Source organism: Thunnus albacares, chromosome 14 (genome assembly GCF_914725855.1).
Source record: "Thunnus albacares chromosome 14, fThuAlb1.1, whole genome shotgun sequence".
NCBI classification, from domain to species: Eukaryota; Metazoa; Chordata; class Actinopteri; order Scombriformes; family Scombridae; genus Thunnus; species Thunnus albacares.
This window is the reverse complement of record NC_058119.1, coordinates 28,446,892-28,471,130: the sequence shown is the minus strand read 5'-3', so window position 1 is coordinate 28,471,130 and position 24,239 is coordinate 28,446,892. Positions and strand designations below refer to the sequence as shown.

General features: G+C 39.3%; 1 protein-coding gene across 1 annotated transcript; it reads right to left on the bottom strand.

Moving 5' to 3' along the window:
- Window positions 1-17,867: 17,867 nt before the first annotated feature.
- LOC122996559 (5-hydroxytryptamine receptor 7-like) lies at window positions 17,868-23,814 on the bottom strand. Its single transcript, XM_044372063.1, has 2 exons — window positions 22,798-23,814; window positions 17,868-21,731 (listed from the first exon to the last, which is right to left on the bottom strand). The coding sequence occupies exons 1-2, from the start codon at window positions 23,376-23,378 to the stop codon at window positions 20,834-20,836; spliced, it is 1,479 nt and encodes a 492-aa protein (XP_044227998.1). The 5' UTR covers window positions 23,379-23,814; the 3' UTR covers window positions 17,868-20,833.
- Between the last annotated feature and the right edge of the window lie 425 nt (window positions 23,815-24,239).

Genomic DNA, 24,239 nt, shown 5'->3' with positions numbered 1-24,239 from the left:
AGACTGGTTAGTTGAGCTTTTATACTCTGGAAATAGGATCCTCCTCAAGGGCAGAACAAGTTCAGTGAGATATATTTGGGCAAAGAATGCAGAGGCCAGAATCATACACTTGACCAAATCCTACTGTTTATAAGATACACTAAGTGGACAAAAATATGTGGACATCAGGACCTGGCTTTGGGTACCAGGGCATGTTGCAACAGGAAAAGGCCCAAACTGTTGACACAAAGTTGGAAGAACACAGTCTAAAATATTATATATTTTGTAGCATCAATGACTTTAGTGTGCTTAAAGGATAGTTTAGGGTTGTCTTAAGTCTGTCTTGATGCAGTATACCCATATGTACCCATACGTGTATGGAAATATGATCTGGGGTGGCTATAGAGAAAGCCCTGTCCCCTTAACACTTAGTACTGGATCTGTGGACAGACAGATATCTTTGGTCAGAAGATCTCAGGTCTCTGACAGTGTGGTATGGAGACAGGAGTTCTGTGATACAAGAAGGGGTTAGACGGGTTTAGACAGGACTAAACGGCTTGCCAAGCGGCAGTGGAGTGGTACATTCTGGTAGTTGTGTGTAGATTTGTTGTTGGAACCAGTTTTTTACTCACGTTACAGAGTGAACCACACACTATGTATTTATTTACACATACCCCCTTGCCAACTGTTGTTAGCTTGACCAGTGATGACACAACCATGTTCTTCAGACATTTTCTCACAGCCCCTTTTCTACCGAGCCAAAACGGTCCATTTTGATAGCTGTTAGCCACAACGCAGTCCTTTCAGGGTCTCCCAAAGGAAATCTCTGGTATGCATTTGCTCATTGCTTGTTTCTTACGAAACGCACCAGATAAACACAGACAACCATATTCCATGTCTTATTAGGGGCAGAGGAAGGAGCAAATCCAAGTCGTCTGTGGAACAAGATCAACTGGAGATCGACTGTGAGATTTCACAAACCAAAAACACAGACTGCAAAAATACTCCAGCAATCAAATCTGTAAAAAAAAAAAAAAAAAAAAAAATCAATTTGAAGTTTACTCTAAGCAAGTCTTGAGTAGCAAAATTTGGATGACGTCAACTAACTGCAAGCAACTATCAGAATGTGTCCCTCCGCTACAGCTCAGTGAAGAACTTCTGTGGAAAGAAAAAGGGTTGAATTTCATATTAAACATACAGTAACTTTGGAAGATTTGCGACTTTCTTTAGCAAACTCAGACTGCTGAAGCCTCATTTTAGCTTCACCTGAACTTTGGAACGACAGCTGTAGATTTTGTCCCCCATTTCTCACAGTGTAGTTCAGGTACAGTATGGAGAATAGGAATTGTTACAGCAAGCAAAACCCATTTCCTTGTACGTATTGGCACGTCAGTATTGAAAAAACCTGAACCTATCCTTTAAAATATGTTCAGATTTAAACATCTAAACATCTAAGACCCCATTTCTAAAGTTGGAAACATTCACAATTTTAGAAACTTTCCAACAGTCCAACAATAATGGCTACTTGGAAAGCAAAGACAAATGATTTGGTCCTGCCGATAATGGCGTCTGATCAGACACTAAACAAGTGAACAAGGGCGTCCACATACTTGTGGTCACATAGTTTATATTTGGGTCAGAGAATCTAGAACCACATAACAAAATCCTGCAATTTATTAGATAGTTTTGCTCCAATCTGCATCTCCTCAGCCCTGTGATATTTTGGTCGGATGTATTCACATCTTTTAGAGGAATTCGCTGCGAGTGAAATTCATATTCTGAATATTTCCACTAATGAGCAACTGAGAGCTGCACAAAAGAAAACACGAAACCATGGTCATTAAAAGATACTTCTCCTCCTCCTCACGAGTCTCTTTGCAGATGCTTTCATCCAGCAGAGAGGCAGGTAATCACACATGATTTGTTTGGAGGTATTTGTGGGTCTGTTCATATGTAAATGAGGATTTTAGAAACGGAAGGTGAGACTACAGCAGCCGCAGCGGGGCTCAGGGTATTGTTTATAGCCATGTTAGAACGTAGAATGGAGCTGTGCTGCTCAGCCAGGAGGTCAGTGCAAGATTATTTTCATCCTGGGCTGATTTGTAAAATGCAAAAGGGCATCTTGTGGCTTTCAGGTACGGTTTTCAGCATCCTGACAATCCACTATTTTGCATATGGTCTTAATTCAGTGAATGAAACTGGCTCAGCTTATTGTGCCTTAATCTGGTCCCTCAGTCACGTAAAGAACAAGATTACATTTGGTGTCAGATACAAATGCCTCCTTGTTCTTTGTTGACTCGTTCCCAGTCAACACTGTGACTATCTTCATTGTGGTGTTCACAGGGAGCTGATGTTATCTGCTTCTGGTATTCAGTATTTTGTCCAGGGTCCTTGCCATTTCACACATGTAGTGATCCCAACAGCGGTTGCTTTCTCATGCCGTCTCCTTAGAGGAGCCCAGTCTTTTGCTTGTACCATCAGACATTTTAAAGTGCTGGATGACTGAAGGGTTACAATGTCTGACCTATAAAAGACTTGTCATCAGGTGACAGGTGGAACAAAGCAATCAAGGTTTTCTTTCTAATCAGCTAATTGTTTCCTCGTCCTTTCGCTCCTTTGTCTACGAGCCCACGACCTGGATGTTCGTAGAAGTTTGGCATCATCAAGGATGTGCCAGTCATTTAAAGGACAATTCAAATTTATGACAACCTCAGTCTTATTTTTGTAGTTTTTTATGAGTCAGTGTTGTCAGGCAAACATGACCTTGTGGGTTGAAACACTGCATAAATACTTGGGAGGCTGCTAAGTTCAGTGTGCAGACAGCCTCTCCTTTTCCGTGGTGCTCTTTTTGTCCTGCACCTGTACCCAGATTGGGTTGGATATGCACACGATCCACCTTTTTCACTGAGATCTGGGAACAAGCAGAAGCACTCAGACAATCAGACAGCTTATAAACAAACCAACAGTTCATTGAGATTATCATTTGGATGTCAAACTGAAAGTGAGCACACCTGAAATGTCGGCAGTCTTCCCTAATTGCACAGAAAGCTGCGCACACAACTACACTAAGTACAGTAGGTCAGAGTTGAGGCGGGAAGTTGTACTGCAAACTGTGATGGATGTTTACAACAGATAGTTTGAGGAATTATTTTACCATTCGGCTTTGTTTTCTCTTCCATCCTGAGGATTTGTTTACAGCCTGTGTGATTTTTTCAGTGCAGTAAGAATGTGGAGATCATAAAGAAGAGGACTTTGGATTTAGAGCAAAGACATGTTTATCCTGTGGGAAAATGAGCAACATAACTTTACTGGAAATCTTTTTCATGATTGGTCACTGCTGCTGATCTGATCTGTGGAGACAAATTATAGCACCACATGCAGGTGTCATATTATTTCTAATATCTTTCTATGTGAAGTAAAAATGTGAAATATGTCTAAAGATTTAATTTAAAAGCTAATTTTTTTTTTTTTACCTTTTCATCAGAGCCTTCATCAGCCAAAAAATGTCCTCTTTTCAAGATTTCTTGCTTTTAAAGTTTCAAGCTTCAGTGTGTATAATTGTTTTTCCCCACAGAGTTTGACATTCTTACAATATCTAAGCTTGAAAAGGAGACAGTTATTGTACCTATTGACTTTCTCAAAGTGTATTTGTCTTAAGAGAATGTCTACCTGCTTTCATTGTTGCTTCATGTCTCTTCTTTCAGCAAACACGACACAATCTTCACTTTTTTACAGTTCACAACACATAATCAGCATTTCAAACTGTGTGTGTCTTTGTGTTTCAGACCAAGCGTATTCAAATTTCGACCCAACGAAGCAAATAAAGCCTTTTATTGACTCATCGCGTCATCATTCATTATCAGCCTAAATTCACCAACAGAGTGTAACTCTTTCAACTTTCTTTCTGCAGTGTGATGCATGAGGGGGCAGAAAAAAAACACATGAAAGGATTTTGCCTTTTAATTGGAAATTTTGGGCTATGAAGTACTTTGAAGAGCCCTTGTGCTTCCTAAGCAGTTTCTGGAGTGTAATTTTCCTCCCGGCCCTGACTAAAGGCCATATTTATCATCTACATGTCAAACTCTTAATATTCCTTCAGCCTTACGCTCACCAGAGGCCAGACGCTGCGTTCAGGGGGCATAGCATATTTTGAAGCTCTGAATTATTTTCGGAAAGCAATAGGAAAAGCACTCATGACACCACAAGTTTTCCTCTCCTGCCTGCATAGTTATACAGTACAATTTATCAGAATGACGACTCTTTCCTGGGGCCTTCTGTTTGGGATTTTTTTCCCAACACTAAATGGGATTAGCCTGAGTGAATCAACCATATCATTCCTTTAACAGAGTCCTCTGTGCTCAGCGTAACGGCTACCGCTGCCATGACTGCTGCATGTGATGAGGAAGAGGTGAACAGTCTGTAGAAATGAGTCACGGATGAAGTAAATATACACAAAAAAAGGAAAGAAAAGAAACCACCGGTGGCTTCTTAATATGTGGAAGGAGAAAATATAGCAATAGAGACAGAACATTTGGCAAAGTTATCTATTAAAAGTTAATGCAGAGAAACAGAGAGGGGGATGTCAAGTAAAAGATACCGAGACAAAGATGGGAAGCGAGCAACGGAGCTTGTGAATGAGACAGAAAAAGAAAAGTTCAAAGCAAGGAGAGAAAGAGGTAGAATGTATGAACGACAGAATGAAACAGAGACGGAGGAAGACAATAACCACAAGGAGAAGTCTGATGTTGTGAATGAAAAAGAGGACGGGAGGCAAAGTCAGCTCTGGTTTGTGCGAGTGAAAGAAAACCACACGTGGAGACAGCAAGCGACTCAATCTGCAAGTAAAAAAAGAAAGAAACACTGAAATAAAAGCAGGCAAACAATGAAAGCCGCAGAGAGACAGATGATGGAGACTAAAAAAAGAAAGTGGAGCGAGAGTCTGTGAAAGCAACAGCGAACAAGAGATCAAATTAGTAAAGACGCACAGATGAAATTTGAATGAGACAAAGAATATTTTTTATGAATGAGGAGAAAACAAAGATGTCAGAGGAGGAATGGGATCAAGCTTTTAAATGGGAGATGTCGGGTAAAACCATTTGGGGAAAGACGATGAGAAGCAAACTGTTTTGAAGTGACATCCCAAATGTATTTAGGTCATAATTTAATAAAACAATGCAAGTGTCAGCCTTGGATGATGTCAAACAAACATCTATTCAGTATAAAAATGTTTTTTGGGAGGAGAAAATATGCATAAAATGTTTTTATATGGGAAAAAAGGCAGTTATAGTGTGTGTGAAGTGTGTGTAATGTCTAAATGGAGTAGGCCGGCTGAGCCTAGAAAGCAAGGGCAGACATTGGCTGTAATTTTTAACCACTTTAAAAGCTCAGGTGGCCATTTACACAGGACCTTTCAATGCATCAAAAGTTAAACTCATGCATTATCCCTCCACATGTTCTGGGGATTTAATGGAGAGTGGGCATATTGTATTCCATACTATATGTAAAGTGGATGAGTATAAAAATTCATAATCTTTTATTATTCACAATATTTCATCCATGTGCACTTTGGTCCTTTGGTCCTCTGTGTGTGTGAGATAAAGTGTGTTTCTATGTGAGCGTAAAATGATTGAGTAAATGGCTTTCGATACATACAGCAATAGACATCATAAAAGCTTTCAGGGGGAACTTATGTAATTGCTACATGTCAAGCATTTTGGCTCCGTGGTGGTGTTGAGGAAAGTGCCGTCCATGAGGCCTCCTAACTCTTGAAAGCTGCATGCTAGGGATGTGCAGAGATCCCAGTATTTGTATTTGTATCTGTATTTGTTGAGGCAGCAAAATTATTTGTATCTGTATTTGTATTCGAATAAAAGTGGAAAGAGGCTTAAAAATTCTGTTTTTGTTTTTATGACACTTTTAATTTTAGAAAATTAACCCCCCACAACAGGTCTTGAACTGGAGTCTTCCAGATCATAGACAACTGCACTGATTGCTGAGCTAAAACTTTACTCATTGCCTCATTGCAGACAAACCTCTACCTATTTGTACACCCATAACACAGAGACAGCACAGTGTGTAACGTGTAGGGAGGAACTTCAAAGGCAATTATTGCTTTGCCCTTTTCATTTATTGCCCATTTTTTACAACCTAACTTTGTGGACAGGAGAAGGGGAACAACAGGTTATGGAGAGTCCTTTGGGAGCACTTTGCTTGTGTCAGTAGCTCAGCTTTATCTCTGGGGAACACCCCAACACATAATTTCTAAAATATTTGTATGAAACAAATATTTGTATAAAACCCACTATTTGTGCTTTGCCGAATAATGTATTTGTATTCGGGCACACCCCTTCTGCATTCATTTATCTTTAGGCATATGGGGACAAATGTAAGCAAGCAACACCTGACATATCATCACTTGTTAGCAAACTGTTGCTTATTACACATCCTGTAGATACAGAGTAACGTTATCATCCCATTGATGTTGTGTTTTTGTCCACCTGGTAAATATAAGTCCAGTCTCCTTTTAGCTTCAGTCCTTAGACTGAACTCTGCTAAATGTGCCATTTTCTTTTCAACCAGCTAGCCTCTAACTTTGTCTGCTGTTTGATACTGAGCAGGTAGTGTACACTGGGTTTATCAGAGCTTGTTCGGTGAAAACAGCTGTTTGTTAACATTAAAATCATGAGAGTTAGTCAGAGACTGAATCATACTGTAACAAAAGAAACTATGAGCCAAAGAAGCTACAAGGCTCCAGAAAGTTGATAGTTTATGGAGCCACCAGCCAAAATTACAACCCACCAACAACCATGCACCAGATCGCTTGCTCTCAAGAGTAAAAAGTCATCTAACAAAAGCAGAAATATCTTTCCTTTCAATGCGCCAAAACCTTTTGTTCAAAGCATATTTCAGGTTTGACCAGAAGAAAAACACTTTCATGTGAAGTGAGCTCTTTACATGGACATATTAAGTGTTGTCTCTTTAAAGTAATGGTTGAAGCGTAATGTCATCATATTGCTTACTTCTTTGGAAGGAGGTGAGAGTTGCATAGAAAACATCTGACTTTGACACCAGAGATTGTGTCTTGTATGTTCTCCTTTGAGAAAAACACAGACACCAAAAGGGAGAAATTCGGATTTTATATTTTTTGGTTTTACACTAGTTTTGATTAAATACTTCACATCATCCACTTACATCGAGTCTCTACTTCAATACAACAAATCAAATCTTTGCATAAAGTGATAACATGTTGTTCTATCATTGGCAGAGTAGACGGTCACACTGAGCCTGACTGCATCCTGCTACACAACATGAGAGCCACAAACTCTGAACAACAACCCACATTAGCTTTACTGCTAAAGTCTCCTTCTTATCTAAATTACAAACATGAACATCTTTGTCCTGCACCTTAGCTTGTTCAACAAGCCACCAAACAAACATTCACCAGGGAAATGTGCACCGCTACTGTGAGTTAGCAACTAGATAGCTAATTAGCTGCTCAACTGCAGCACTTTAAACAGAGGCTGGTTTGGTCGTTGCTCTTCAAAATTCCGACACACCGTTGTAGCTACATGCAAGTTTTGTATTTGGTCGCTCATTCCTTACAATGTAACACCGTCACTCTGTCAGCCTACTAGCTGCTGTCAATCAAACACAGACACCGACACACTCCTCCCTCCTCCAACTGGCTGAGAAAAGGAGCATTTCTAATATTTTCCTAAAGATCCTTTGTCTTCCTTTCCTTTTGACTGCAAAGAGGGCTGATTAAATGAGTTTTTAGTTGGACTTTAAATGGTTAAACGTTTTAAAGCTCGATGAGAACTAAATGGACTCAACCATCTGTGTGATTGATTGGCAGGGCATTGCTGACAGAGAGCAGACGGGGTCGATCTTTGCTTCCACCGACAATAAATTAAAGATTTATTCTGGCTGCCACTGACTTGAGGACATAATCAGTGTGATGACCGTCCAGATGAAGTCACTGCGATTTTTCTGCCGCCTCCTCACACACTGACTCATCATAATCAACATGTCTTTGACTCATTACATTAACATGGCTAGTTGTCTCACATCATAGTAATAACAGTAAAAGCTAATGATTTCGTGTTGAGTGAGTTTGACAGCCCATCCACCAACCGCCGCATTTCCCCTCTTCATCTTTCCATCGTTCATTCATTTGCAGCCCCTCTCACAGCTTCATTTATCCTCCACGCCCCTTCCCTTTTCTCTCCATTTTCTTTCACAATTCATCCCTTTCCCATCTTTTTCTCTCCACTTTCGCTCGGCACCTCTCCTCATCCTCTTCCTCATCAATCCTACTTTCCATTCTTCCCACTCCTTTCTCATTCCCATTGCTTCCTCCTCTCTTTTTCTTCCGATCTCAATCTCTTCCTCTCTGTCTCTCTCTCCTTCACTATTTCTCTCTCCTCCTTCTCTCTCTCTCACTAGGCATGCAGCTCTGCTTTCTTTTTTGACTCAAGGAAAACAAACCTCTCACTTCGTAGCTCACGATGCCAAACTTTGACGGGGAAACGAAGTGCAAAAATCACAGAATCAACTTCTTTTACTTTTGTGAAAAAGTACAGTACAGTAGGTGTTAAGTTCTCCGGGTATTTCAGCTTCTCCTCTGCTGTCCGCCGTGGTTTGAAGAAAGCAGAATTTTTTCCTCATAATATTTCTGAACATGAATGTGGGAGGGCTGAATCAATAGCGGCTGCTCATGTAAATGTTGCCCTGGGCAGCAAAGTAAAATGAGTCACACAACAAACTACGTCACTGCAGACATCAATCACAAGTGCACTCTGATCAATAAAAACACAAAATCGATGCAACTTTCTGTCACAGTTACACACAAAGCTGAACTGTGTGAAACTGCTGCTGTATGTGATTTCCATCAATTACATTTTCCACTGCTTTGGTGGGCAGCTGTGTCCTTTTGGCCAGCTCAGATGTCCTTGAACAAGACACCGAGCGGCATGACGGACTGCCCACTATGTAGACGGTTGCTGGTTTGAACTCTGGAGTCAGTAAAATGTCCTTCACAATAATCCTGCAGCTCCACTGGAAAACAACAACAGGAAAAGTATGTGGACACCACGACATTACACCCACACTGTATATGTGATAGTTGGACATGTAATTCCGAAACCATTGATGTTAATACCGCATGCCACTATAACAACCTCCACTCTTTTGGTTTCTTTCTTTCCATTAGACGTTGGAGGCTGGCAGCAGATCCCATTCAGCCAGAAAAGTTGAGTTCAGGGACAAAGGAACATGTCACCCAGTGCAGCAGTGTGACTCACTGATGTGTTTTAAATAGTTTTAGGACAACAATGGAGGTCTACAGAACAGAGGAATACAATATATCAGATTTTGGATACACACACGATGCTTATAAGTAGATCATTGTCTATATTTTTCTCTAGAACAACAAATCTCATGTGCAGAACCAAACCAATAATGAATTTGTCAGCCTTATCCTTTAAGATTTCTTTTCATTAGAGCCTGCAGATCAAACCATGGAAACCAGCCCGAGACCAAAAGCTAGCAAAAGTATATGAACAAGAGTGTCCACTTACTTTTGGCCATACTAACATAAAGATCTGGAGTTTCTGGGAATTTCTGAGATCAGTCTGAGTCTGTTGTGTCATCCACACAAAGGCACACGCTGAATACACTTCCTGCAAAAAATTAAAAGAAAAATACTCTAGTGTTCACTTTAACAAAAAGAAAGCAATACAAAAGGCCATGTTGTATTCAGTCTGAATGCACCACCAACCACAGCTGCACAGTGATTTTGCAGTGTGTTATGAAGTAAAAGCTATGAATTGCGCACAAAGATGAACCAAAGGACTGAAAATGATTCAGCGTCTGCTGCAGAACTGTTTCACACAGCTTCTGTAATAAAACCAAAACCACAATAGCCTTTGTCAGGGTTACAGAATGCATTCATCATCAACAAATATAGATTAGACATAGAATATGCGAATGATGAAACAAAATATATATATATATTTTTAGGTTTTATTTGGTCTGGTTCTGAGATATCCGCTTCTCAATGCTCTGCTACCAAACGAGTACAATAAAAAGGAATACAACTTTCTTTGTTTTGCTTAAACACATTTGTAAAAAACTCAATAACATCACATTGTTCCAGAGCAAAGTCTTGATCATTCTGGATAATCTGCAGACGTCACTGTGGACCATTTTCATAGGAACTACTTTCTACAGAATAAATAGCTCCAGTAAAAATGGTCCACAGTGTGATTTGACCCTCATGTTTGTCATAAAATAAAGTATAATAAGCATGCAGCCAATGTTACTTCTTGAGTATATCTAAACCACTTGGGCTGATGATGCAACAATCATATTTCTGATTTATATCACTGCTCAGAATTATTACACACTTACCAACAGCAATATAGTTATGTGTTGCCGTGTGACATTTAATATTTTAAGCAGTTTATTATCAGTTGGTGTGAATGTCAAAAAGAAAATGAAAAGTAACCTCATGCCTAATAAAAGTTTTTTTCAGGTATCTGCACCAGCAGCTCTGTGGAGCAGTTTTCAGCAGGTCAGTGTCAAATTTTAAAGTTTGGGTGATGTCCCAGTTTTTGGACATGATGTTATTGTGTACCTTGCTCCACATGAGGATGACAGTTTGTTACAAATAATGTTCATAGTAATGACTTGAGTCACCCTTCTCTCTCTCTCTGTCCATTACTAATACATTTTGTGGGCCTTTCACCAAAATTACACACACATACAATTTGAATCTAATCTCATTTGATGTAATAATACCAAAGAGAATTAATTATTTTTTCGCATTTATACGTCAGAGAGGTGACTCATCAGTCTTTTAGAGAAAAAACTGTCTTTTCAGAGATGCTGGCATGAAAATCTTCAATAGTATCTGGGATTCATTCATATCACTGCTGACAGAGGAAAATGTTTTGTTATTTTCACATAATAGGTCTCATCTTCGACAGAATCAATATGATCACTGATTGAGTCTTAGTTCTTTTCTGAGAAAGACTTGAGGAAATGTTATACATTAAAGGTACACATAAACAAGCTTCAGTTGAGATCACGAGTGTAAGATTTGTTTGACAAAAATTCTAAATACATTGTTTATCATAAATGATTATTTAACTACTACTATTACTACTATTTAGGGATTATATGTGATCCAAATGCAAATGAAAATGTCACATCAGCACTAAAATGTAAAGCACAACACATCACTCTTACTGTAATTTGACTGGCAGGTCCATGAAAATCTAGTTTATTTATGTCTAATTTTTTGCTTATATCAGTAATAATGATTAAAACAAGCACATTTTAATCTTTATCTAGTACCTTTAAATTATCATCATAATGAAAATTTTGATCCATAAGACATGTTTTAATTCATTTTTTATTATATATACACATATGCATAATTTACATGGTTTAAGAAACAATGAATATCTTCACTAAACATTTTAAACTATTGGACAAAGTAATAACAATATAGCACCAAAATTACATTTTATTTTTTATTTTTTAAATGATAATTTAGGCTAAAATTCTCCCATAACATCTTGATGTGTGTTGGGAAATGACAAAATAAGGTATTTTTGTTGACAATTCAGTTTTGGCAGGCACATGCAAATGAATAGTATTGATGTATTTGCAAAGAAACGTGTATTGATCATAGCTGTCACACTGAGGGGAGAAAATAATAAGGCCTGCCTGCTCTTTTAATAACATTGAATGAATTTCCTTTAATTTCCCAGTTTGTTATATGGTGAACAAGCACAAAACATTACAAATCATCTCACCTGTGTAAATGGTTGTACTCACATATTTGTTATCATAAACTAATCATGTTTCACAGAGACCTCATAAGAGGGATCTGCTTTTATTGGATAAATTTACAGGTTTACAAAACTGATAACTGTGATTCAACAGGGCATAAATTAATCAATAAATATAAAAACAGACTCAAGTCTCAGCCACATGAGTTTAAGTTTTACAAACATTTCTCAGAAGCTTTAGAGGCAGAAATCTCTGTGGGTGGAGCCAAAAAAAAAAAAAAAACTTTTTTAGAGTGCACTTTGCAACCTGGCAGCGAGCCAGCTAATAGGTCACAGCTGCCTACAGAGTCAAATGTTAAATCTCACGCTCCCGGCAAAATGATGTTTGATTTTTTGTTTCTGACATGGGAAGTTAAGTGAGTGATGTGCTTGACATTCAAAAGTATGATAGAAAGACGGAGCCCACCTAAGAATTCAAGTCGTGAATATCACGATGGCAAATCTTTCAAATGAAATTTCTTCCTGAATATGAGGAAACACACTCACACTACACATCATTGCACTATTTATCAGAACAGAACAGGGTTTAAGAAGAGATTATCATTGTCTCCTGTTTATTTACAAAGATCTTATGAGATAGGTTACCATTTTATCTTATTCTCACCTGGAGATGTGGAACTTATCAAACACTTATCTTCTGCAGTTACTGTTATTGGCTTCAGTTACAGTTTCCACCTGTAGATACTGAGCTTTCAGACATGCTGCTCCATTCTCATTACAACATATCCTAAAGCTCAATACTCTGGCGTCTCTGAGTACTTTCAGAGAACTCATTAAAGGCATTATTAATATATGTCATATATCTTTGTTGCTTTTGAATGATACATTGATGCCTGGATGAATATTTATATCTGATGTACTATGCTTATTATGACTATGTTAATGTTTTATTGCTAGGTATTATTTATATATTTAACGCTGTCTGTTTTTATGATGCAAATTCAATCACTCAGCACTTGTAAAACAGGACTCCTGTACCTCAATGTGTTCTCTCCAAGTGTAAATAAAGGTATATTATCATCATTATTATTATTATGGTTCCCAAAACCTCCTTCAAAGGCACCATGAACCCTGAACTATCACTAGTGACTAACAGTATTAACCGAAGGGATGTTTTTCCTACAGTCATTTTTTTTTTTAATTTAGTTTTTCCTTATAGTTGTGACTCAAACGCTTCAAATTATGCAAAAATTACACACACTAAGCATGTTTTGTGTATGTTCTTCAAATTATACAATGAGGTGAACTTAAAGGCCAACATACAAACTAAAATCCCTCTTTTTTTGAGTGAGGTACTTTTGTCAGCACCTCACGTTTCTTCTTCGTGTAACCGAAATATGGAGCCCTGGAACTGGCTCACCCAAATGCAATGCAGCCGTCATTAATGTTACTCACTCCACCTGTGCATTTCCTACTTCCCACAAGTCAAAATGTCTGCCGTTAAAAGGATCTATAGTGAAGCAGCCCACCGCCAAAGTGAAACAGTGGTGGAAAGTAGTTTGAATGCTACATGAACATCTCAGAAAACTTAGCTTAGCTGAACTGTAGCTTAATGTTTCTGTTTAACTGATGTCAGGGTCTTTTATCATTTTCTTTTTCATACATATATTTCAACTTCCTGTTTACCTGCCAAAATAGTGCCCTGTTAACATTAGTACATAGTGTATTGTGGTATATTGTGTGGTTGTAGTAGCGGTTGTACTGTTAGCCTCTATGCTGATTAGCCATTTAATAAGCATGTTAGCTCGCAGTCTGCTTACATTTCATCATCATAAATGCTGTATAACATAAATTCATGAAAAGAGGTCATTGTCATTATGTATTTTTATTCATTTTCATGACTGTTTCAAATGATTTCCAGACTAATTCACTATGTTGTTAACAGTATTAGCCATTTGGCCTCACTGACTACTTCACATCAGAAATGTGTAAAACTGTTTCCTCGGTTCCACTCATTTAGGTTTTACTCAACCAATTAATCATATGTTAGTTTTTCCCATGATTGTTAATTATTTCTGCCTTGAGTGCAGCTCTGCTTCGCATAAATATTTGTACAACTAAAATTCCAATCTGCAAAATTCAAACAGCACGCCATCTGTCCTTTTTGTCAGGCAGAAAACTCCCACAGTTTCAGTTTTCCTGCTGACTACTGTGTATCTTGTATACATGCTGGTTGCAGGATAGCCATACATCCTCTACATGACAACATGACAGCCAAAGTTTTCAAATACAGCTGCTGTAATGACAGCGGTAGCCGTCTTCTAAAGGACAGATTCAGGTTAATTTCTACATCATCCTAACTGTCCAAGAGCAAGGCACTCAATTAATACCGTCTGCATCTTTAAAGTATCACTAATAAATGTTGTAATATAGTGGGTATACAGGGTTTTTGGCAGACACTTTGCTTATATTTTTAGAAAGGCTGACAACAGCCTTGAACAGTATTATTCTTGGTTCTGTTTAATCAAATAAAGTGCAGTGATGTGGGCTGCAGAAATAGAAAAAACTAATGCTTTTTTTCAGTTTCAAGTCTTATTTTTACACAAAGCAGTGTGGTATTTAATATCTGATGAAAACAGTAACATTTTTCAAAAACGTTCACTTTTTCTGGTCACAAAGTCACAAAGCCAAAGATCTATCATGAAAAGTCAAAGCAGAGTTTTGTTGTCTCTGTTAAAGGTCTGAGTTTAGCATACAGATGTTACAGTGAGGACAAGTTTTAGTTTTTTTTAGAATTAAATTTCTATACAGAAATGATTTTACAGTTAGAAAATAACAACCCAAGATTGTGATTTACTTCTGTACAAATGTAAAGATGGTGTGCCTGTGTGGTGACAGCTGTCTATTAGCTTGTGTATGTGCCCTCCTCAGGTGCTCATCAGAACAGCCAAGAAGGTATTCACACTGACAGACATCAAACCTGTTTCATATCTGTATGTTTGAAGCAGACATAACATGCACATTTCAGGACTATATTCATATTCTGGGGCTCTACTGGAATATCTTTGCATCATTTACAGTTCAAAAAAAGTACAGTTCAACCTTTGTCTGAAACAAGCCCACTGTGTTCTGGAGGCTACATAAACTATTGTTTCTTCTCAAATACATTCGTACATGTTTGAGCACAGAATTTGATCCAAAATATATGAGTGGACAATGCAAACAACACATTGAAACAACCTTAGTAACAGAGAACGGATGGCTGTTTGTGGTCATGTGCAAACAAGCTGATATCATCACGAGGAGGAAGTAGAGGTAACTTTGCAAACGGAGCGTTCAGAGCAGGTTGATGCCCTGACTTTTGACTTGCAGGGAGCATTTCACATACGTTCACCTCAAGTTTCAGCTTGACCATGTTTAACATCGTAACAGTATAAAAATAACAGAAAATCACAAAAAGCACGAGATGTCCCCTTTAATGATTAGTTTGAGCCAATGTCACTTCACCACGTTTGCTTGTAATCACTCACTTATAAATCTGTACAAATATGTTAAATATATTTACATTTGAAAAAGGTCTGAAGCCTTTTCATTGGACAATCAAATACTTCTATTGTAGCGTGAATTATTGCCTGCTGTCCATTCACCACAGTGTGGATGTTAGACCAGCTTGACCTCAAAACATAAAATGTATCACATAATTATAATGTGATAACAGCCCAGTTGTTTTTTGAAAACGTTTAATTTATCTGAATTTTTCAGCTTTAGGGTTAAGATTTGAATATTTTTCACGGGCCATATGCTCATGAAAGATCATGGAAAAAATGCTGTTCAAGTAAAAATATATTTTCTGCAACTGGGACAACGAGGTTGACGGCAGCATCAACATATTTTACAGTCTTGTCCACAGGAAATCATTTGTCAATAATTATACAAGGAATCTGGCTATTTGATTGGTCCAAGACGCATTGCACCCGAGCAGATAAACCCCATAAAGCACGGAAAGCCAAGCTTTATGGTTCGTTAAGCCCAACTGTTGTGATCACCGGGGAGCAATGGAGTCACCTCCCTTTTCTCTCTGCTGTTTTATCATAATATATGTGCAGCATTCTTCACACAGGACATGTGTTGGTAAACAGCATATAAAAGCAGTATTGCCCCCCTGAGGACTGTTCCTTGTTGTGTGAACTCTGCTGTATGCTGCTGACAGTACAAGGTCCTGCAGGATCAGTGTTGTATTTATAATCCCGGTAAAGAACATCCTCTTTGTTACAACTGCTATATAAAAAAAGGTGATTAAATGCTCTGAAACAGGACTCCAACATAGTTCAGTTCAGCCTCTCTGGTCAAAAACAGCTCATGATCAGGACATTCTCAATAAAAATCTAAATTTCAAACATTAATCTCACACTTCTAGAGTTCTTCTTCTAGTTTATCAACTAATACTGAAGATCCAGGATGAAAAAAATATTTCTACTTTATCATCTTAGGTCTTATATTATTCATTACCCTTTAAAAGCTCCAACATTTTCATTATGTTTTGAGCATTTTTCGGTAAGTCACTTTTTTCAAATGGATGATATTCTGGATGGATCTCCACATCTTAGAAACTGTATATCAGTGGTTACCGAACTTTTTAACCTGTGACCTCTACATACGACTACCAGTTGTGACTGATTGTTTTTCTTTCTCCTTCTTTACTTCTTTTTTATCTTTCACATGAAAAAAGCTAAGTTTATAACAAATTCCGGGGAAGATAAACCCAAATTTATGTAGCAAAATGTGCTTTTTCTACTTCCTTATCCTGTTACTTATCTCATGACCCCTTAGATTTATCATTGGTATCAATTCCCAGGTTGAGAACCACTGTTATATATTCTACTAATAACTTGAATATTTTGTGTTTTGTGACTAAAAAATAAAAATCTCTGCACAACTGAAAATGTGACAGGTGCTTCGGAGGAAAGTGCAACTTGAAAACAATGAGAAAAACACTCAGCGTCTCATTTCCTGCTGGAATATTTATTAATTCACAACGTTTCGGTCTGTCCGACCTTCATCAGATTGGACAGACTGAAATGTTGTGAGCTAATAAATGTTTTGTGACTTAAGAAAGAACAAACATCTAATGATTATATAATTAATGAAATATGTGGTCACATCATTTTTGTGACAAAGGCCTTCCAGTTGCACTTTAAATGTCTTAGCAGCAAAGTCCGGCACCTTCATTGAGATTTTTAGCTGTGCAAAAATAATATGTGTGTATGTATAACTGGGTAACAGATAAGGAGGAGAGAAACCTGAACAAGATTGATCACTCTGCAGCTGGCGTTGTTCAGTTCGGTGCTGTTATCAGTAAAGGTGACTAATTTGATCAGATACATTTATGTGGCTATCAGAGTGTTTTAGAGGCTGTTCACCCAGGAAAGTGCAGGCAGGTTGAAAGGCTTTTACCTCTTCTCTTTTCAATTGGAGGGCCCATTCGGTCACACCTTGTCAACGTGTCAGAGGCTGAGATGCAGTTGACAACCACTGAATGCCACAGCTAGGTATGCTTCTATCTTTAAGTTTCCTTTTTTCTTCCCCTCTCAGCGATGCCGCCAGCACCTGGACAATAATATCAAGCCCTCTGTATGCCATAAAGTGCTCTGTCAGATACAATAAAACAAGGTTTAATTGTAGTTTTGCTTTTGTGATATTACCCTCTTGGTTCGTCAGTTTTTCAGCTCCATCCACAAAAGAGTTCACACCCCTGGAATAAATGTAGCACCTGACTCAGCTGTCCATTAGTTTGTGGATGTGGATGTTTAGCACTGTTGCACTTTTAGAAACATGTGCACCCTGCTCATTTCCACTGGCAGTCGCCCTCTGTATATTCTTTGACAGGAATGACAGGAAGTGGAGTCGCGCCATGGCGGCACCAAGCCCAGAACGAGTACAGTTCAGTGGTTCTCAACCTTTTCAGTTCACAGCCTCCAAAGTGAACTAATTCCTTTAATTATAAGGCTGAAGGCATGAATGTGCAGAACCATGAACTATGACAGCAAAAGATTTTATTTACCCACATCAGCCTGGGTGACTTCAGGCAAATTCACTAAGGTGATGATCCCACATGGCCACAACAGTTCACGTTTAAATAAAAACATAAACAATAAAAGAACTATTGTACCCACATATCCTGCACAATCAGATTAACCAAACTGATACAAAATGAGATGAAAAGGGTAAAAGAAAATACATTTGTGAGTCCAGTTCCTCTCTGGAAGTTTGTATCTTCCAGTAAGGGTAATATTTTGCACCAGTGATCAAAGCCAATACCAGAATGTTAAGTTTCCCAAACTGGGGAATCTAACATCTCTGTTAAAGTCCCTCTTTGTGATTAAGGCTCAGAAGCTGGGTGTATTTTTGCATTTTTTTTAAAAAAAACCTTGCACAGAGCAGCTTTAATTAATGACTAGAAAGAGAATAAAGGCGGCAATTACAGTGTTCACAGTGTAAAAGAGATTTTACCTCAGACTGACTAATTGCCCTCTGTTGCTCCATCTCAATTAATTACTGTACAAATTCAACTTAATGACGACACATTTCAAGGGCACAGAATGTACTAATACAGGTAGGGTAGTAAAAAGTCAAATCCATATCCTAGCAGAATTTGAGAACACAATATTGCACTATTAAAAATTAAAATCTCTTTGTTATTAATCTCTGGGGAGGGGGGAATAAAACAATGTTAAAAATGCTAAATGCTGACAGAAACATAACTGTAGAAACAGGACTCAGCATGTCCCAGCTGTCATATTCAGGGTACTTACAGTAAGAGCTTACTCTTGTTATTGTACACAGGATGGCATTAACATTAAATTAATTGAAATATTAATGTGCATATAGAGTGTATGCTCTCTTCCTGCTGTTGCTCCAGTTTACATCCCCCGGAGCTGAACCTGTGCTTTACAATAATGAAACTCTAAGATGAGTCTCCTAATCTCTGTGGGAGGTGCTTGAAAACACCCATGAAATACCTGCTTTTATCTTCTCTCTTCGCCTCTTGTATCCAAAAGTACAAGATATGCTTGTTCCTAAAAATGGACACCTTGGAAGATATCTAATTAATGTTGGTAGCTGACTAGTGCTTAAATGAGTAGTCGATTAATAATTTGGTAATTGACTGACAACTATTTCAATAGTTGATTAATTGTTTATGAGCCCGATTAGTTTTTGAGTGATGAGCACATTTTTTGCCAAAGTTTTAATAATTTGCGTTTTCGTTCTTGCGTCCTTCTCACTGTTTTCTCATTTGGAAAAGGGTGATGACATATATTTCCATGCACCAATCAGAGTTAAGCAACATTTGAATTCAAATCTGATAATAGCTGGTGGGTTGTTTGTTTATGTTGCCAACACTGTCAATCAGATTTGATCAAACCACACCAACACAGTCCTTATGAACCGTTTGATGCTTGTTTACTCATTAATATTTAATATAGAGGAATATTTAGGGTTTGTTTTCAAGGGCTTAAGGTCATTTATCAAGCAAACATTTGCAGGTATGAACCTCTCAAATGTGAGGATTTGCTTGTTTTGTCTGTTATCACTGTAACACTGATTATCGTTGGGTTTTGAGCTGTTAGTCAAACCATACAAGTAATTTTCACTTTTGAGTGAGACATTGTGATGGGTATTTTTACTATCACCTGATACTAAACAAATAATTGTTCATCTAAAGAAATATCAAGGCTAACTGATAATCAAACCAAGTATTAGTTGCAGCCCTATAGCAGACCTAAAGAAATATATCTGTAGTGGGACAGTATCACTGAAAGTAAGAATGGCCCTGAATGACTAAGAGAAAGGTAGCCCATTCTTAAAGCTCAGAGTGGTAGCAATGATCCACACCTCCATGGGTTTTACTGCATGTTTCAAGAGCTACTTCAACTGTGATGTTAATGCAAAACAAGGCTTTAATTGAACAATCCGCATTGTGTCTGATCTAAAACACGAGGTGCATAGTTTTAGAGGAGACTCTTGTGTGCTGCAACCGAAACCCTTAATGGTAACTGAGGAAAAGGCACATTCAAAAAAAAGTGTCCCAAATGGTCATATGTCTTTATCTTCTTTCCCTAAAAATGTTTGTTTGTTCATAAGTGAGCTGCCTGATTACAAAACACATTGTTCAATAAAAGGTTTTTCAAGAAAGTCATGACTTGAGTTTAGGGGAAAGGAGAACGTTTTGGCACATTCAACACATAGTGATAATGACAAAAATGCATTTTCTAGAACAAACTCATACAGGTACAACAGTTAGTCAGAGGGAGCCATTTTGATCTCTGAAATCAGGTTTATCCCACAAACAGACTTGTGTACAACATTTTTTTTTTTTTTTACATATCATTTGAGTTTTAATCATAACTTGTCCACTTTTTGTCATGCTTGTCCACTGAAGCAAAACTCAACATTTAGAAGCAATGAAAAACAGGGTCCTCATGATGAACAGAGATTGCAGTGAAAACATTTGGTGTTTCTAGCCTTGTCGGCCAATTGAGCTCCAAGAACTCCTCCACTTGTGTTTGTGAAGGCAGGTTTTCTTGTCTCAAACTGAAAATACAAGACACCGGCTAGATGTCCATCCATGGTGGTTACTGAGTCAGTCTGTAGCTCCACTAAACTTTCTAGTAATACCATGTGCAAAAGACTGTTCAGCAGGTTATCAACCCATTTTTAATGCACCATCATTACAATTGTTGGACTTCACCATGGAGGCAATCATTGTTTAGTAGTGGTGAACCACTATTCAGTCAGTCTGAATTAATCACCAGCAAGTGAAACTTTTCATCCATTTTTCTCCATCCCCGGAAAAAAAAAAAAGTATTAGGCTTCCTCTGTGCGGCTTTGTGTGCATCCATTTAATCACAGTGTCCTGCCTCATCATGCCTCAGCAATCATCCTACCAGTCTGGCAGCATGGTGGTCTTGTGCCGCAGACTGAGCCCTGCTGCATGTTTTCTCTGGCAGTTGTCTCTGTTGGTCTCTGTAGCACCACTGATTGGCAGACCCGTAGCTTTACACATCAGTGTCTGGCTTCTCCACAAGTTTCAGAGCCTCGTGCATGCCAGCCGCCGACAGCTTCCGATTGATGTTCCTGTAGCGGCACCGCAGGAGGTTACTGTAGGTGGTCCTCAGATCACGGTTGAAAAAAGCATAAATGAAGGGATTAATGAGGGAGTTGGCATACCCGAGCCACAACAGAGTTCTCTCCAGCCAGAGGGGAACACAGCTGCACTCCACGCCGCACACAAACGGCCTGGCGGTGGACACCAAGAAGAAAGGCAGCCAGCAGAAGCTGAAGGCGCCGACCACGATGCCCAGAGTGGCCGCAGCCTTCTGCTCTCGTTTGAAGATGGACTGGTTTTTCCTCTTCCGGCGTTGATGGTGTTCACCAGTCTTGAGGAGGCGAGAGACACGTGTACTGCACTCCTCCTCCACCTCACGCTGGAGCTTCAACGCCGCTGACACGCAGTCCAAACTCTCCTCCTCTTCCTCCTCCTGCTCAGCCCCCACCCCCCTCACACTTCCTGCCTCTCCTGACTCTGCTGGCTGCTGAAGCTCCTGCCCTCCTCTTCCCCCTCGAACAGCCACCCCTCCACTGTAGTCCTCTTCCCTGGGGAAGCCGGTGATGGTGTGCTTTGCAGCGCTGAGTTTGGCTGCTCGGTAGATCCTGTAGTACATGATCAGCATCACTGACATGGGGATGTAGAACGCCACAGCTGTAGAGTAGACAGTGTATCCAAAGTCCTGACTGATGAGGCAGACTCTGCCATCGTTGACATTCTGCGCCCAGCCGAACAGAGGGGGGAGAGTGATGGAGGCAGAGAGGAGCCACACTGACAGGACCATCTTAGCCATGCAGCAGCCGTTCTGCCGAACAGGATACGTCAGGGGTTTGGTGATGCCCAGATACCTACAGAGAAAGATATGTCGAATTGATATATTTCATTAGAAGGTAGACAGAATTAACCCAATATATGTTCTTTTTTTCAATTTCAACACACTGAGCTATTTTTGTGCCTAAATCCACCCTGAGTCAGTGATGCTCTCCCCACCTTGAGCAAGGTGCCCTTAAGTAAGGATTAACGACAATCTGTGGTTTCCATATGCAGCCTCAAGGTGTGAAACTGGTGTTAAATTTGGCCAGTTTGACCACAGAAAACACCTACAGTATTAACCTATTTACATTCATATTCAAAACCCTCGCTGGAAAAATGAATGAAATAAAAATAATTTCATATTTGCATCACACACTGGATTTCATACTGGACCAACCTACAGCAGATATGCGGGCATGTGTGGTATTCAAGACAATATTTAATAATGTTGTTAAACTGATTAAACTAATAAAACTATAGATGCCACCAAAAATATAGAAATCAATTATTAGTAAGAGTAATTTCCTTTTTTCAGTAATTTGCAGCATGTTCATTCTGAATGCTTCCAGCTTCAATTCTGACCCTTTTATTCCATTTAAATGGAAAAAGGAATCTGGTGGCAGGTTGTAGAAAGAAACAAACCGAAAGATCACTAGTTCGATCCCCACAGCAGCCACTTTGTCTCACCAATTTAATGTAAAAGTGCCCTTGAGCAGCGAGACAATGAGCTGTGAGCCTCCACGCTCTGACCTCCCAAATCCCATGTTTCAGTGTCTGAAAAACACTGAGAGACAAACCACCTTACTAGACTGTGTAATGGGATTTTGGTAAGACTATCAAACGTGGGATTAAAGAATAGGAGAAGGATAAAAATGTGTCTCCTTCTGAAGAATTCTAAATGTGGAGAGTCTGGCTCCAGAACTGCGATGAGATGAATAAAACAATGATATAAAAATAAGTATTAATATTTTATAGAAAGTTTTACAGCTGCCTAAATAATGATAATGTAGCTTTATGGTGTATGATCGTTTGACAGACTGTTTAACTGCGTTTAGGAATAAAAAAGCACTTTGTTCAAGGCGTAGAAGAAGTTTATCTCACCTGTCAATGCTGATTACGCACAGACTCATGATGGACGCGGTGCAGCACATCACATCCATGGCGATAAAAACGTTACAGAAGAACTGTCCGAAAATCCACTGACCGCCAATTAGGTCAGTGATACTGACGAACGGCATCACGGCCAGAGCTACTGACAGGTCCGCCACAGCCAGAGAAACGATCAAATAGTTAGACGGCTGCCGCAGCTTCTTGACGAAGCACACGGAGATGACCACCAGTAAGTTCCCACAGATGGTGGACAGCGTGAGCATCGTGAGGACCCCGCCGATCAGGACTTTCTCCACCCGGCCGTAGCTCAGGATTTGCTCGCCGCACCTGGTCCCGTTCGTCTCCATGACCTGCGGCTGACTGGAGGTGGACGGAGAAGTCGCTGCTGCCGCTGCTGCCGCAGCCTCTGCGGCGCCCTGCGCAATCTTCAGCAGCCGGGGCGCAAGAGCCTCCGAGATCATCATGTCTGTGGAGCCCCCGGGATCTCCGCCACCGGCTCTATTATCTATCATGAACGACGACCTCATGTTGTCACTACCGTAGGTTCCGTTATTCGCTCCCACAGCAACCATTCTGCTGCCTTCTGTTCCTTTTTATCCATGGACTTGGAGACCCGTCCTGTGGTGACATAGACGCACAGATGTGCCGGCGTTGGTGTGGGAAATGAGTAATTCCTTTCCCACAGCTCCCCTCAGGGTAAACTATTCTGACATGTTCTCTTTTCCTTCACAAAGCCTCGACGCTTTAATTCTTCTATTTAGAGGCATACTCGTCATTACGCACGTGGCGCGCCGCAGGCATATTCCCAAAATACCTGACCTATAAAATAGGATTTTATTTCCTGTTGTCTGTGGCCACCCTGGCTACCATCCCGCTTTTCAGTCTGATGTGCAAAAGACAGAAACTTCAGAACCGCAGTGCGCGCATATATATATCACAAAAGTTGCCTTGTGACGTCAAGAGACATGTTAAATAGCCTATGGGCTGCCGAATGCTTTCACTGTCTAAACATTCACACAAATGGAACAGAAAATAAAATCTCATGGGCCTTTTGGAGTTCAGCCTACCGAACATTTCTTGGCAAAGACAAACGACCATGTGTGTACTTGTGTACTGTACGCAGAATTAAGACTTGTTATGTCAATTTCAAATGCATTTTGGTCTCGGCTGTGTTATTAAGCACACACATACACACACACACACACACACACACAAACAGCTGTACACGGAGCAGAAAGAGAGACAAAGGCTGAGATTACACAGAATGTGAATAGACAAAAAATCATGGTGTGAAAGAGTGAGCTGTTACCTGGTTTTTAAGAAAAATATTTCTTATAATATAAATAATCCATCCAAAATAAACTGATGAACATTCTGTCATATTTTGAGTTTTGGGCTATATGGGGAAAAGACACAAAATGGTTAAGTGGCTG